The sequence below is a fragment of the Ambystoma mexicanum genome, chromosome 5p (assembly GCF_040938575.1).
Source record: "Ambystoma mexicanum isolate Mex_15411 chromosome 5p, UKY_AmexF1_1, whole genome shotgun sequence".
Taxonomy (NCBI): Eukaryota; Metazoa; Chordata; class Amphibia; order Caudata; family Ambystomatidae; genus Ambystoma; species Ambystoma mexicanum.
In genome coordinates this window covers 355,907,870-355,920,970 of record NC_090930.1, presented here as the reverse complement: position 1 = coordinate 355,920,970, position 13,101 = coordinate 355,907,870, and the positions used below count along the sequence as shown (strand labels likewise).

At 49.4% G+C, this 13,101-nt stretch overlaps 1 protein-coding gene and 1 long non-coding RNA gene across 5 annotated transcripts in view; one reads left to right on the top strand and one right to left on the bottom strand.

The window, feature by feature from the left end:
• Window positions 1–282: 282 nt before the first annotated feature.
• On the bottom strand, window positions 283–7,957 carry SLITRK4 (SLIT and NTRK like family member 4). Of its 4 annotated transcripts, none has more exons than XM_069612770.1 (3): window positions 7,603–7,956; window positions 5,520–6,616; window positions 283–3,933 (listed from the first exon to the last, which is right to left on the bottom strand). In XM_069612770.1, exons 2-3 carry the CDS (start codon window positions 5,711–5,713, stop codon window positions 1,374–1,376), a joined length of 2,754 nt encoding a protein of 917 aa, XP_069468871.1. In that variant the 5' UTR covers window positions 5,714–6,616; window positions 7,603–7,956; the 3' UTR covers window positions 283–1,373. The 4 variants fall into 4 exon arrangements, with proteins under 4 accessions (XP_069468871.1, XP_069468870.1, XP_069468872.1 ...); XM_069612769.1 differs by lacking the exon at window positions 7,603–7,956 and adding an exon at window positions 7,145–7,276; XM_069612771.1 differs by lacking the exon at window positions 5,520–6,616 and having other exon boundaries at window positions 7,603–7,957.
• The window catches only part of LOC138480952 (uncharacterized), a 503,521-nt gene continuing 497,831 nt past the window's right edge, over window positions 7,412–13,101 (top strand). The window contains exon 1 of the long non-coding RNA XR_011274168.1: window positions 7,412–7,489. This is a non-coding gene — a long non-coding RNA (uncharacterized lncRNA). The remainder of the gene's footprint in view (window positions 7,490–13,101) is intronic.

Sequence of the window (13,101 nt, the reverse complement as noted above, 5' to 3'; positions counted from 1 at the left end):
TGGTGTTCGTGTTAAATGGTAGCACTCACTTGAGATAGCTAATTAGGATAATTAAATACATTACCCCCCCTCCCAACACACTGGCAAAGCGCGGTAATGCATTGGGGCTGGCCTTTCGTGCCCACACCCACCCTTTCAACGTGGAAGCAAGCTCAGAATATAAGCCACGAGCCTCAAAACCAACAGTTGTAGCAGAGACGCCATGAAAAACCTCACTTTTTTTTACCTCGCCTTTACCAATCAATCAACCAGACACAAGATCATCTGATAATTGCACAGGAATAGCGCAGAACAAATCATTTATTATACCTGATCACGGGAACCAAGAGAATTCTACACACGTTGCACCACCCTCAGTTTGGCATGTTTTTTTTCTTTTTCAATGTATACTTAAAACGTAATGCATTTTGATCAGGAAAACAATTCAGGCATTTTAAATACATATTTAGGAGTACATAGTTTGCTATTTATTATACAAAGTGTTTCATAAATATGAATTATGTTACAAAAATAGTTTCTGACACGCTTGCATAGTAAGCACTTTGAGAATCGTGGGCACACCTTGTGGATTGCAGGTGTTTCGCCTAACTGATCGTGACCTTTGTTTGATATGAGCCCCTTGACCTCCTGCCCCCAGCACCCACAAAGGTGCGATGGAACGCCTACACCCATAGGGATATATGTACAGACAGGTATGCTTCCGTTGTTGACATTAATTCCGCATGATTGTAATGCATTGCATCTCTCCTTTAATAATAATAATTAAAAAAAAAATACTCGTACTTATTTGTTCAACATTATAAATCCAGCAGTTGCAAGATGCAGGCCAATAAAGGATACCATTTTACACAAACTATCGAATGTCCTCTCCTTGCATGCTTATTTTTTTTTTAAATCAGTAAACAGTGCTTTACAATCCCACTAATCAAAGGATTACTCCAGTTTCGCCAACTCAATCCACGTGCAAGATGGAGAACCCAGTCAGTCATCAGTACCAGCCAGACCGCAAGGCAGTACTGGTTTGCGGCTGCGTTGAAAACCAAAAGTAGGTAAGTACCGTGTATCATGGTCTAAAGTATAAAGTAAACACCATTGAAGCTCGGGGTACACCCCGTGTACGCCCTTTGAATGTGACGAATCCCTTTGGCAACAGTTCCATGTACCCTCACTGGATTTCAAAAGGACGGGAATGCCGGGCGCCATGTTGCTCCCCATCACAAACCCTTTGCGGCTGTAGATAAATAGACACTGTTCGCACCAACCCCTTCAATGCATATCCTCACTACAGTATTTGGAAGTTAAAGTCAACAAAAGGCACTTTCATCATTCGATAAAGGTCGTGTGTGTGTGAGTGTGGGTTAGGTGTGTCGGGCCTATAACTTGTTCAGTGCAGTTTGTTCCTCGAGGACTTGGAGGTAGTCTGGCGTCCCCTGGAGCTTGGCTTTCAGGTCAAAGTACTCGCTCTTTCTCTGCTCGACCACGATCTTACTGTGGTTTCCGCCTATGAGGGACTTGGCGCCCTTCCTGTCCTGGTGCTTCTCAGGGTAGCGGATCTCGAAGCCGCTGACCCCGATGCTGCTGTACTCTTTCTTGCTCTCCAGAAAGTTCTGGATGAAGAGGTTCGAGTCCCTTCCTGGGAAGAACTCGTCCAGCTCGTCGATGGTGCTGAGGCGCTTGCGGTTCTCAGCGTGCAGCATGTCGTGCTCCTTGTCGCTCAGGTTGCGTAGGATGACCTTCTGCCCGTGGGGGTCGGAGAAGGAGAAGCCCGCCTCGGCGTCGTTCCCCGAGCAGATGTGGCCCTTGCTCATCTGCTCGATGGTCTGCGGAAAGAAGGTCTCAGCCGAGAGGCCCTCCTTCCGGTGCAGCTTCGAGTCGTGCTTCCTCAGTTGCAGCTGCATGGAGCTGCACTCCTGGCTCCCAAGCCCTTCATGTTTCACAGACGCCTTTTTGTTTCGCCTCAGCACAAACACCAGCAGGCAGAACGCCACAAACACTGTCAGAATCAGGACCACTAAAATGCTAAGTATCAAAATGGACAGGGGCACCGGCCCCCCAGGGGGGCTCCTCCCTGGACCCTGGGTGGCGGTCACGGTCACGGAAGGCATGGGGCTGGTGACGAGGTTGGACGCCCTGTTTACGAGCTTGGGGCACAGGATCTCGTTTTTCAGGGCCCGCAGTTCAATGTTGGCGAACTGGACCGGCGTCTCGCACTTGATCTCCTTCACCACGATGCCCTCGTTGATCTTCTCCAGCCACAGCTTCAGGGCCACCAGGTCACATGTGCAGTCCCAGGGGTTGCCCTCCAGGTCCATCTGTGTGAGCGCCCTCAGCTGGTCGAGGACACCACTCACTGGCAGATACATGAAATGGTTGTTCCTCAGGTTGAGCCTGGCCAGGGGGACGCCTGCGAATATGTAGGCCGGGAGGCTCCTCAAAAGGTTGTTGTTCAGGTACAGCAGCTTCAGGTTGGGCATGGAGTCGAATGTGCCCGCCAGGATCTCCCGGATGACGTTGTACTCCAAATAGAGGTACTGCAGGTTGTACAGGCCAGTGAAGATGTCTGGGTTCAGGCGCTCCAGCTGGTTGCCGTTCAGGTACAGCCGCCGTAGATTGGTGAGGTTGTGGAACACCTCCCCTTTGATGGCTGAGATCTGGTTGCTGCCCAAGTGCAGCAAATCCAGACCCTCGAAGTCCAGGAAGTCGGCGCCATCGACGTCTTTGATGTAGTTACCGTTCACGTGCAGCTTCTTGGCGTTGAGGGGCTTGGGCTGGAGCTCGGACATGGATTCGACATTTCTTTCCTGGCAGTTCACGCTCAGCCCCAGGTCGGATGGGTGGGTTTTGCAGACGCATGGCATGGGGCACGGGGTGAGAGGCGGGATCCTGGTTTGATAGGACACGGCCTGGCTCAGGTTTCGAGGGGGCACCCCCTTGCCTGCCACTATGCCAGATATCTTGGACGGGTTGGTGGTTTTGGGGGGCTTGGTGACCAGGCGGTTGAGCGGTGTCTGGGCGGTGTGCCCATTGGGGGTGGTCAGGCCCGGCTCCAGCTGTGGAGGGGGCAGAATGCGCACGTCAAAGTCGCTGCCAGTGCCCATGGGGCAGAGCTCCTGCTTGTTGGTCTCCTTCAGCAGCCGCCCGTACAGGTCGCTGGGGGTCTCGCAGATCGCCTCCCCTATGAAGATGTTGTAGGGCATGTTCTCCAGCCAGGCTTTCAAGGGGAGCAGGTCACAGGTGCAGTTCCAGGGGTTGTCCTCCAGTTGAAGCTCCACCACCCGGCCGATGTGCTCCAGCACCCCGATGTAGGGCAGCTTCTGGATCCGGTTGCCCCGGATGTCGAGGTGTGTCAGGGAGGCGAAGCGGAAGATGTTGTCTGGGATTGCGCCCACCAGGTTATCGTTGAGGATGAGCACTTTCAGCTTGTGCAGTTTGTTGAAGGCGCCCCGCTCGATGTACTTGATGAGGTTGTAGTCCGCCTGCAGGTACTCCAGGTTCTCGATGCCCAGGAAGGTGTCGGCTCGCAGCACCTTCAGCTCGTTGTTGTTGAGGTGCAGCTGCTTGAGAGCACCCATCCCCTGGAAGGCTCCGCCCTCGATGTTCTGCAGCTTGTTGTTGCCCAGCTGCAAGGACACCGCGTGTGTGAAATTCAGGAAGGTGTTGGGGTAGAGGATGATGAGGAGGTTGTTTTGGAAGTTGAGGTGGTAGAAGCTGGAGAGCGGCGGGTTGAGCTGGTTGGGCCTGTAGACGGCCACTTTCTCGCAGTTGACGTAGAGGACGTGCTCCACGGACAGGCAGGAGCACACGTTGCAGATCTCCATGGAGATTTCCGAGTCGGGGTTGGTGGAGGATATCGGGGTGGACAGAAACAGAAAGAGCCACAGAAACATCTTCTTGCTGTCGGAATTGAAACGTTGCACTCCTGGAATGTTTAATCTAGAAATGACGAAAGAGAAAAACAGATGTGTTTCAGTGATTGTGCGTTGGTGCTTTTCTGGCTCATTCGCCGAGTTTGGGGCTCTGCCCAGGCGGCTGTGGAAGAACAGGTGTTCATGCAGGATGGAAGACATGACATGCAAAATGGTCATCGTGACAGAGGCCACAACATGCGCAACCCGCATCTATAAACACACGCACAAACAGTAGCACGTACACACACGCACCGCATGCACACAGCCAGAAATGAACAAACACTAATGCTCCTAAAGAAACTCGTGGGCATTACCACATACACACACTCTCTCTCGCGCACACACACACACACACACACATACAGAGCATAGTGCAGTAACAAGCAAACACACATGTTCACAGCGACCATTTTTACACAGAAAATGTCATTTTTTCATGCTCTATCACAAACACAAACAAAACACTGTAATACACAGTAACACACAGCCACACACTTACACACCTACAAACTCATGCACGTCTCTAAACATGCATGCACTCAGACGCGTTTTAACAGAAATACACACACACCAGTAACTCGTGCATACACACAATTCAACATAAATGTACACACATAGAGAGAAAACACATACACAAGTACACACGGCTGCACAATCACGCACACTTTCACATACACATACTTGCACACAATCACGCACAGTCAACGCAAGTATATAAACAGAATATGCACACAGATAGACAGACACACGTGCCAACAGTCATCTACATGCTCACATGGACGTGAAAGGAGAAACAAAATAGCCATTCACACAATCACAACCACTGATGCCGATTAACACAAAAAACACACACGCACATGTAAACCAACTCACAAGTGCAGGCACACACCCACACGTTGTTCCACACACCCACACACAAAGGGCCTGATTTACACACATGTTTTCAAGGGGACTTTCTTATGTTAAACCATGTTTGTAAGTCAGGCCCAGATACTCTTCGTCTTACAAATGGATGCTGTGATGGAATTGACTTACTGTTTAAGCGCCCAACAAATGCACAATACACAAATAAATAAATCAAATGTAATATCAGCACGGCACACAAACACCATGCCCCTCGCCTTCCCGCGCATATGCTCAATGCCAGAGGCGAGCGAAATTGCACCACGACATAATCCTACCCTGTTCAGAATCCCCGGCTGCATTTGAACCACATGACACGCACTCCTTGTTTTAAAACCAAGCAATCCTGCACAAACACCGCATTGGCATCATGAAGGCATCCAACTTAATCAAAACGACGTCTCTCCTGTCGCCCGCTTCCCACACTCCCCACCCACCGCTTAGATTATCATCTCGCATACAAGAATCCGTGCCTGTGTGCAGCTTCCGTCACACAAACACTATATATATATAGTGCACATATATATATATGTGTGTATTCCTCGACACCAATCCAACTATCTAGCCGAGTGCCACTCAGATGGATAGTTATATCGGTGGTGAGCAATAGCTTTATCGCTGTGCATGCCCTCCTCATCTAAGTAGCAGCCTCGGGTCTGTGCAAGTGGCTATACAGTACTAGAAATGGCGATGGTGGTATATAATTACCTCTCAGAGCGGGCAGTGGAGCTGGTGCTCCCCCGTGGGCCTGAAGAACAGCACCGCGACGGTTTGCCGCAGCATGCCCCCCGAAGCTGGCTCGGCAGGTAGGGCTCGGCGCTCTGGAGTCCGGTAGGAATGGAGCGAGCCAGGGGTGAGCGCGGGCGCAGGGCACGCTGCTGTCGCCGGTGCCGATCAGACATGGAGAACCCATCGGCTGCTGCTGCTGCGCCGTGCTGGGCGGGGGGGGGCGAGGGGGGCGCTCTGCTACTCGCGGGTTCCGAAGCAGCAGGGAACTCTGCAGACCCCAAGGTCCAAGGCAGGAGAGAGCACTGCGAAACCCAGATTCCGAGGCAGGCGGGAACTCTGAGGATTACAGCATCCAAAGCAGTGAGGTGCAGAGGAGACGGGCAGCCCTGCAGATCCCAGAGCCTGAGAGAGGTGGGATCTCGTTGATTTCAGGCTCCGAAGCGGGATGGTGCCGTGCAGATCCCAGGGTACAACGCAGGAGGGGGTTATGCTGTCCCAAATCTCCAGAGCGGGAGGAAGCTCTGCAGTTCCCAGAGTCCAAATCAGGAAGAACCTCTTCTGATCCCCGGACCAGAAGTAGGGCGGCGATCCGCTGAGTCCAGGCCCCAAAACACCAGGGAACCCTGATGATCCCTAAGTCGCAGAGGGCTTTTCTGCTCCCAGTCACCGAGAAAGCAGTGACGTCTGCTGCTCCCAGTCTCAGAAGCGCCAAGGGGCTCAGCTGCCCCCACGCTCCTAAGCAAGGGGTATCTTTTCTGCTCGCCTGAGTCCCATGCCGGACGCAGCTTGCCGGGGGCCAATCCTGGAGGCAGCACGGGGGATCTGGGCTTCTCCCCTGTGCCCGAGACTGGAGGGGGCTGTCACAGAGCCCTGGCTGCCGGCGCTTCTGCTGCCCCCCAGACCGGCCAAGTCCTGAAGGATCTTTGCGTCGTCCCTGTGCCCCAGGGTGCGGAATCAGTGCCCAGGTCCGAGGCTGCTTCCCGTAGGCCAGGGTTGGACGGAGTTCAGCTGCTTCACACAGCAGAGCGCATGCATTCACGCGGCGCATCCGCATCTAGGGACGGCTGCCCCTCTGCCTGCACAAACAGAAGACAAGCCATTTTGATGCAGTGATACAGAAAGCTGAGAAAGAACATGTCCAACAGGAAAACACGAATATGCCAACCGCCGAAAGTGACACAAACATCAATTACTGCTGTGACCGTCGCCCCCCCACACCTCCCACACAATGTGCCATCGGTCTGTATACCCGCCTTGCGATGAGCTTTTGGGTCTGCCTGTACACTTTTGACACGAGTGATGGGGAATTTGCTTTGACATTTGTTCCCGAAACCTCGAACGGTCCTCACCCAAAGATGTCAAAATGCAATTAAAATGAAGGACAGCGTTCATCGCATGCCCTCAGAGAAGGGGGCTCTCTGGAAATAGCGGCGAATCTAAGGCGGCGTAAAGGCGCCCTGTAATGGGAGAGTGATCGCTGATTGTCTCACCCCCACCCTCCAGCCCCCACACTGCTCCCCCTCAGCACTGTCTATTTGGGATGTCATTCAGGGTGATCCCCAAAGGATAGCTGTCCCCTATCGAATGAAAAAAAAAACACGTACCTTTAAAATCCCAAAGCATGGACGCCTGTGCTGCAGTTTCTGCGATTGTCTCTACAGCATCTCGATTTCTGCTCTCTGCCTCCTCCGCCCCCTCCCTCTCCACCGCACGCACACCGGATCTCCACCAGTGGGGAGGTGAGGGGGGCGGGGGTGGTCGCACACAGGCATCCACAGTCACAAACTGCACACCCGCATACCCACACTCACACAGTCAAAAAACAAGGCAGGAGTGGCGACACAAGCGGAGAGAACATGACAGGCGAAGAGGAGGGCTCCGCAGCGGCGGCGGGAGAAGGTGACGAAGCGGGTGATGAATTATTCAGGCGAGGCTCCGCTGCGGCCCAGGTACACTCTGAGACACTCCCCTCCCCCGGGCCCACAGGAAGACAAGCCCCCGCCTCGTCGTGAATCATGGGGGCACAGTGCACTGGGGCGTTTAGGGGACCCCCACTTCCTACCTGTGCAAGCAGGTGCGTGGAGCTGGCACGGCTGCCTTCTCAGCTTCAAGGCAAGTGGCGCTACGGGCTCAGCCGCCCCGGGTGCCCGACGGGCCATTTCCGTAGTGTGGGTTCACCGCCGCCTGCACCACTGCGTGTGGACGGGAATTGCGCGGAGATGCGCCCCCTCGCTCCTGCCAAGCAGCCTTTCCCGGAGAAGCGATTCCTCCGAGACGCGGAACTGACCCGGAGGCAGAGCGGCGGGATTACGTCCTGGCTGTTCTCTGTATCCGAGGGCGCCTGTGAAAGGGGGCATTGCCGAGCCATCGCCGCGCATACAGACGATGCCTCGGGTGGCCGCCTTCTATGGCACAGCCAGCAGCTGCAGCCTGCAAGCAGGGAGAAGGAAAGGCAAGGGGCGCAGGTCCCCCCAGAAACTAGCTCCTCACGGGGCACCACAAGAGCTGGTCACAACAAGTGAAATCTTTTTCAGTTCATTTTGTTGTTTTTTGATGGGCGAGGGCGAGACGAGGACACCATTCTCGTAGGCTGCTCGGCCTATGCTGCCCGCTGACACCCACGGGCCTGACTTACAAACGCGTTTTACAATGGTGCAATCCATGGAAACAACGCGTTGTAGATCAGTGCACACGTGTCTCGCAACTAAGGAGGCACGGAAGAGATGCCCCATGGGAAATGTAACCTTCATTTAAAATGATCTCATGGACCCCAAATGCGACCATAAGGCAACCTGTCACTCCAATGAAACTATCTGACATCTTTAAAAAGACACCCGCATATATCTACCAAACGCGGTTGGCAAACAGCATTTTAGGGGGACTGTAATAATATAGTGTCAACATGCCCCATTCAGTGAGCTGCACGAGGAGGGTTGATCACACAAAGCATGCACTGCAGAGGTGTGCAACCTTTACACCTGCACCTATTTTGGTTTGCAATTCACACCGGTTCTAGGCCGTATAATCACTGGTGCAGGATCATGGGGGTCGCAGTCCAAAATATCTGCAGACTTTGATTTGTGCTGAATGTGAAATAAGGCCCTCACACAAAGTGCACGTATATGGAAGATTCCTAAGGAAGGTTTGCATATGCCAAAAGAGACACCTTCCTCTGCAATACACAGAGCATTGTTGCCATGTTCACCGGCCAACTGTGAGTAGGATTTTAAGTGGGCCGGGCCCATTCTCCAGAAAGGGCTTCCGAGTCAGGGTCCTGCCGGGGCCTACCCGCACTAGCCACACCCACCGACACCCCAGGCAGTCTGTATAGAGGCTGCATGGTTACAGAAGCTGCCTGCAGGTGTCAACACTTTGGATTTGAAAAAAAATAAAAGGCATTACCTTTTCTTTTTTCTAAACCAAAGTACTGACACCTTCAAGCAGCAGGTGTAACCGTCCAGTGTGGGCTGCCTAATGTCTACATAGTCGAGACAGGAGGAGGGCTGGACAGCCCAGCTCTCCTTTTGTTTCTGAAAAAATAGTCACCATCCAGCATGTCCCAGGAGGATAGCTCAGCGGCAACGTGTTTGCCTTGGAAACAAGATAACAAGAAGCAACACAGGTTCGATCCCCAGGTTTCCGCTTAGAAACCTCTGTGTTTGTAAGCACGTTACAAATACGCAATTCCGCAAACATTTTTTTCCTGTAACAGCACTTCGATGCCTGCGGGCTGTATGAGTGCTTTAAAAATGCAAATAAATAAATAAATGAAGCCTTGACTTCATGCTGGGTGATAACTAGTTACTCAGAAACAAAAGTAGAGACTGGACCCTCCAGCCCTCCTTCTGTTTCAAGTACAGAGACACCAGCAGCAGGCAGACCTTTCATTCAAGGAGCCCTTGGTTGAAGCAGGCTCCTTGAATGAAAGAGCTGCCTGCTGCGTGTGAGCTCGGTCACCCTGGTGTCACACCTTTTTGTATGCATAGACCCTTCTTTTGTTTAAAAGAGGGGTCTGGGCGCATCAAAGCTAATAATGCCAGTGTGCCCCAGCTACACTTCCTTTTCCAGCCGCCTATCCATGGGGGCTCTTCTTAGGGTGTGTGTCCTTTGGCCACACCCCCTAATGAGTGTGCCCACTCGATTTCTAATCCGACAGAAAACACTGACTGTGACTATCAAGCATGTGTTGCTAATCCACAGCACTCAATAAAATTGGAATTGGGGCCAACCCAATGCACATCATGATTGCTGGTACCTGGTTTACTAAGTACCCAAGGTATTCATTGCTCACTTACAGTGTTCTCCTGAGGCAGAATGTCTGTGGGGCTAAGTCCCAGTAATTCATGCAGAGGGGACCTGTTAGAATTGCACTTTGGTGCAAGCAGGTCCCGTCAGCGTAAATGTCATAATTTTCACATCAGAGTGCAAAAAGGATAAGTGCTTGTTATGCCCCTCCTTTGGTACTCACAAGTGCAAAATGAGTAAACATTGCCTGCCATTTAAGCATGGAATCACTGGTTTTGCAGAAGCATGAAAATATCATGCTGCCGTAAAACCAAGTGGTTTTTGAAAGTAGAGAGGAAAAGGGAGGCCGAAGCGTAACTCCCATTCTGTCATCCCCTCTCCGACTTCAACAAATACAAAAATGCCCAGAGCGCGAATGAAGGTGTTAAGAAAGGCTCAACACATTTACTTCTGAATTTAGCACTTCGATTTATGCTCCATGGACAAGGAAAATGAGAGGCTGTGTATTTCTTTTGATAAACAAAACATTGATTACATGCATAAATCTATACCCTTTCAAAGCCATACATATTAGACAATAGATAAAACACTGTATTATTGTTATTGTTTTCCTGTGCAATGAAACCCATTTTAAACAGGATGGAGGTCATTTTCGTTATGGTGGGAAATAAACATCATGCATAAAAGCACAACAACACTTTTTATGCATGCTTTTTAATTTCACTGATATGTCATGATGGAGTACGGGCACAATGAAGAATTGCCACTTCCACCAACCCCATCCATCCAGTGATGCAATTGAATCCTATTGACTCCACCCGTTTTTAGGCTTGGTAGAGGAGGCATATTCCATAGCAATACGTTGTAAATGCTGCCTGTCATTTATAAAGGCGAAGTAGCATTTATACTATTTGCACTAGGAAGTTCAAACATAAGGAGTGTAAGTGATTTCAATCCGGCACACACCAAAGTCAATGCCTAGCGTGTAATGCACAACTGAAATCCTTATTTATTTTTGTCTAAAAGTTCTTTATTCTGAATGATATACCACTCATATCACGCCCCTCTCCTGGAAACCCCCTCCCCGGTCACACTGAACCAGGAATGAGGCCGGATTGCAAAGTTAAAATATTTATTTATGTATTTATAATTTAATCACACTATGTTTTAATGGGTACTCAATAATCACCAATGGGGTGATGTAACACAGAATAATCTCTTTAATACACAAGGAGTAATAGTGAGCTAAACAATTCAGCACAGAAATAATACTTTTGTGTGTGTGTTCAGATCAGATAGCACTGTGGTTATAGGTTCCCCCTGCACTCCCCTCAACCCCAAATAGGCAATGTAAAGAGATAGGAGGAGAGAACAGGTTTTCAAGAATGGCAGAATTCAAACAGATTATCAATCCCACTTTCCCCCAGCAAACACAAGAGAAAACAGAATTGACTGTCAAACTATCAAACTGACAGAATGGCTTTTAAAGTTATCTTAGAATGACTGGGTAAAAACACTAAATACGATAAAAATTGCTGAAATTGCTATAAATACTTATGGGAGCCACTTTTGATAGTTGCACACAAACACAAGACATGATTTAATACCAAGAAACAATTTGCAATCTTAAAATTCAAGTCGGAAGGAATCAAAAGCTGTTTTACACGTGTCTGAATTTCCCTAAACAAAAATTAGCGTCAAACATTTGACTGTGCGATAATTGCGATAATGGGAGAATGGTATAGAATTGGAATGCAGTTTTAGATGGGATTTAAGCTGTGGATGTTAGCTACAAGCCGAAGGTGGAATTTTGTTTCTAGCACAAAAACTGAGGAAGTTATGGGCATTTTAGTGGAGGTCTTTTTTTTTTAGATAGGCGCAAGAATGAAAAACAGGAATGCAGTTTTAAAATGACAAATGGGTTGCTTACACTAGAGGATGACTATGAACAAAACAAATATTATCCAGGAACACAGCCACTTGATCAGAATGACTGCCTGAAGAGGACTCGCCTTGTTAATATGAGAAAAGATCAGCGCAAAGATAGTTTTAGCAATACTAGTACAGGAGGAAGATAGGAGGTTTGGATAAAGAGTTCAGACAATTCAAAATACTCCTAACAATAGGGGTTCTGAATACAAAATAGGATGGGTTTAAGATAAGGATTAACTAAGCAATGTTCATATGCTAGTGACACAGTTTTATTTATAGATACTCACTAGATATGTTTTTAAACGGAACCGTCAAGATTCTGGTCCGTCAAGATTCTGGTCAGGGAATTGGATCTGGTTTTAAGACAGACGGCTGGGCACATCGGATTGGATCTGCAATCAGCAAGGCGCTCTGGTCACAGCATGGCACAGGACTGGACTGGATATGTAAAGGCTCTGGTCACAGCACAGCACAGGACTGGATTGGATCTGCCCTTCTTGGTTAGGATGAATTTGATTTTCAGCAGGCAAGCAGTACAGCCCGGCGGTAGTATGATGCTTCCCCTTAGGTTTGTGGGGTTCTGGTTCCGGAATTTGAGGCCTAGCTGAAAATGGTTCAGCTATGGAATGGGTTTCTGCTTTGCCAAGTTTCTGGAGTCTGGAGCAAGGAAGATGGTGAGTTCAGCAGCAGGATGCTCCGCCAGTATCAGGATAGTGAGTGAATCTGTCTGTCTTTTTGAGTGGTGAGTTGTCTCTATTTATGTTATGATAAAGGGGTGTATGGGCTGCTTTCACCTAAGCTCTCCCCTTTTGACAGGTGATTGGGTCAGAGTCTCCTCTCTGCCTTGAGGCTGAGAATCCACCCCTAGCACCTTGAACACAAAATCTACTTTTGGCCCCATACCTATTTACACATGTGCAACCTCTATAAGAATCACATATACAGATTACATATTTTATATAGCAGCTATCTCTCAAAGCCCCGTAGCTGTGGGATCTTGTCTCGGCTTTTCACAGAATTTTGCTCTTTTCATCAGGAACACAATGTCCGATTTATAAGCAAATTTCTACAAGTGTGCGTGTTTAACATGGACATAAGTGTATAAAGTTTCATACTTCTAGCAGAAATACATTTTGTGTAAAATCACATTTCCTGCCATTTCTTTCCAGAACATGTCACACGATTGTGCCTCTTCTTGAAATGTGCAGCCAAAATTTAGATTCACAAATCTGTTATATTCATATTTTTCACAATTTTAAACAGTAAGTAATCCGTCTTTTTAAAATGTGTTCTTTGTCCTTGTTAAGCAACAAATGGTTGTTCTAGCTCCACCCCTTGGTCTCTCCCTGGAAGCCCAGGAGCCATCCCCCATATTTGCTCCTTG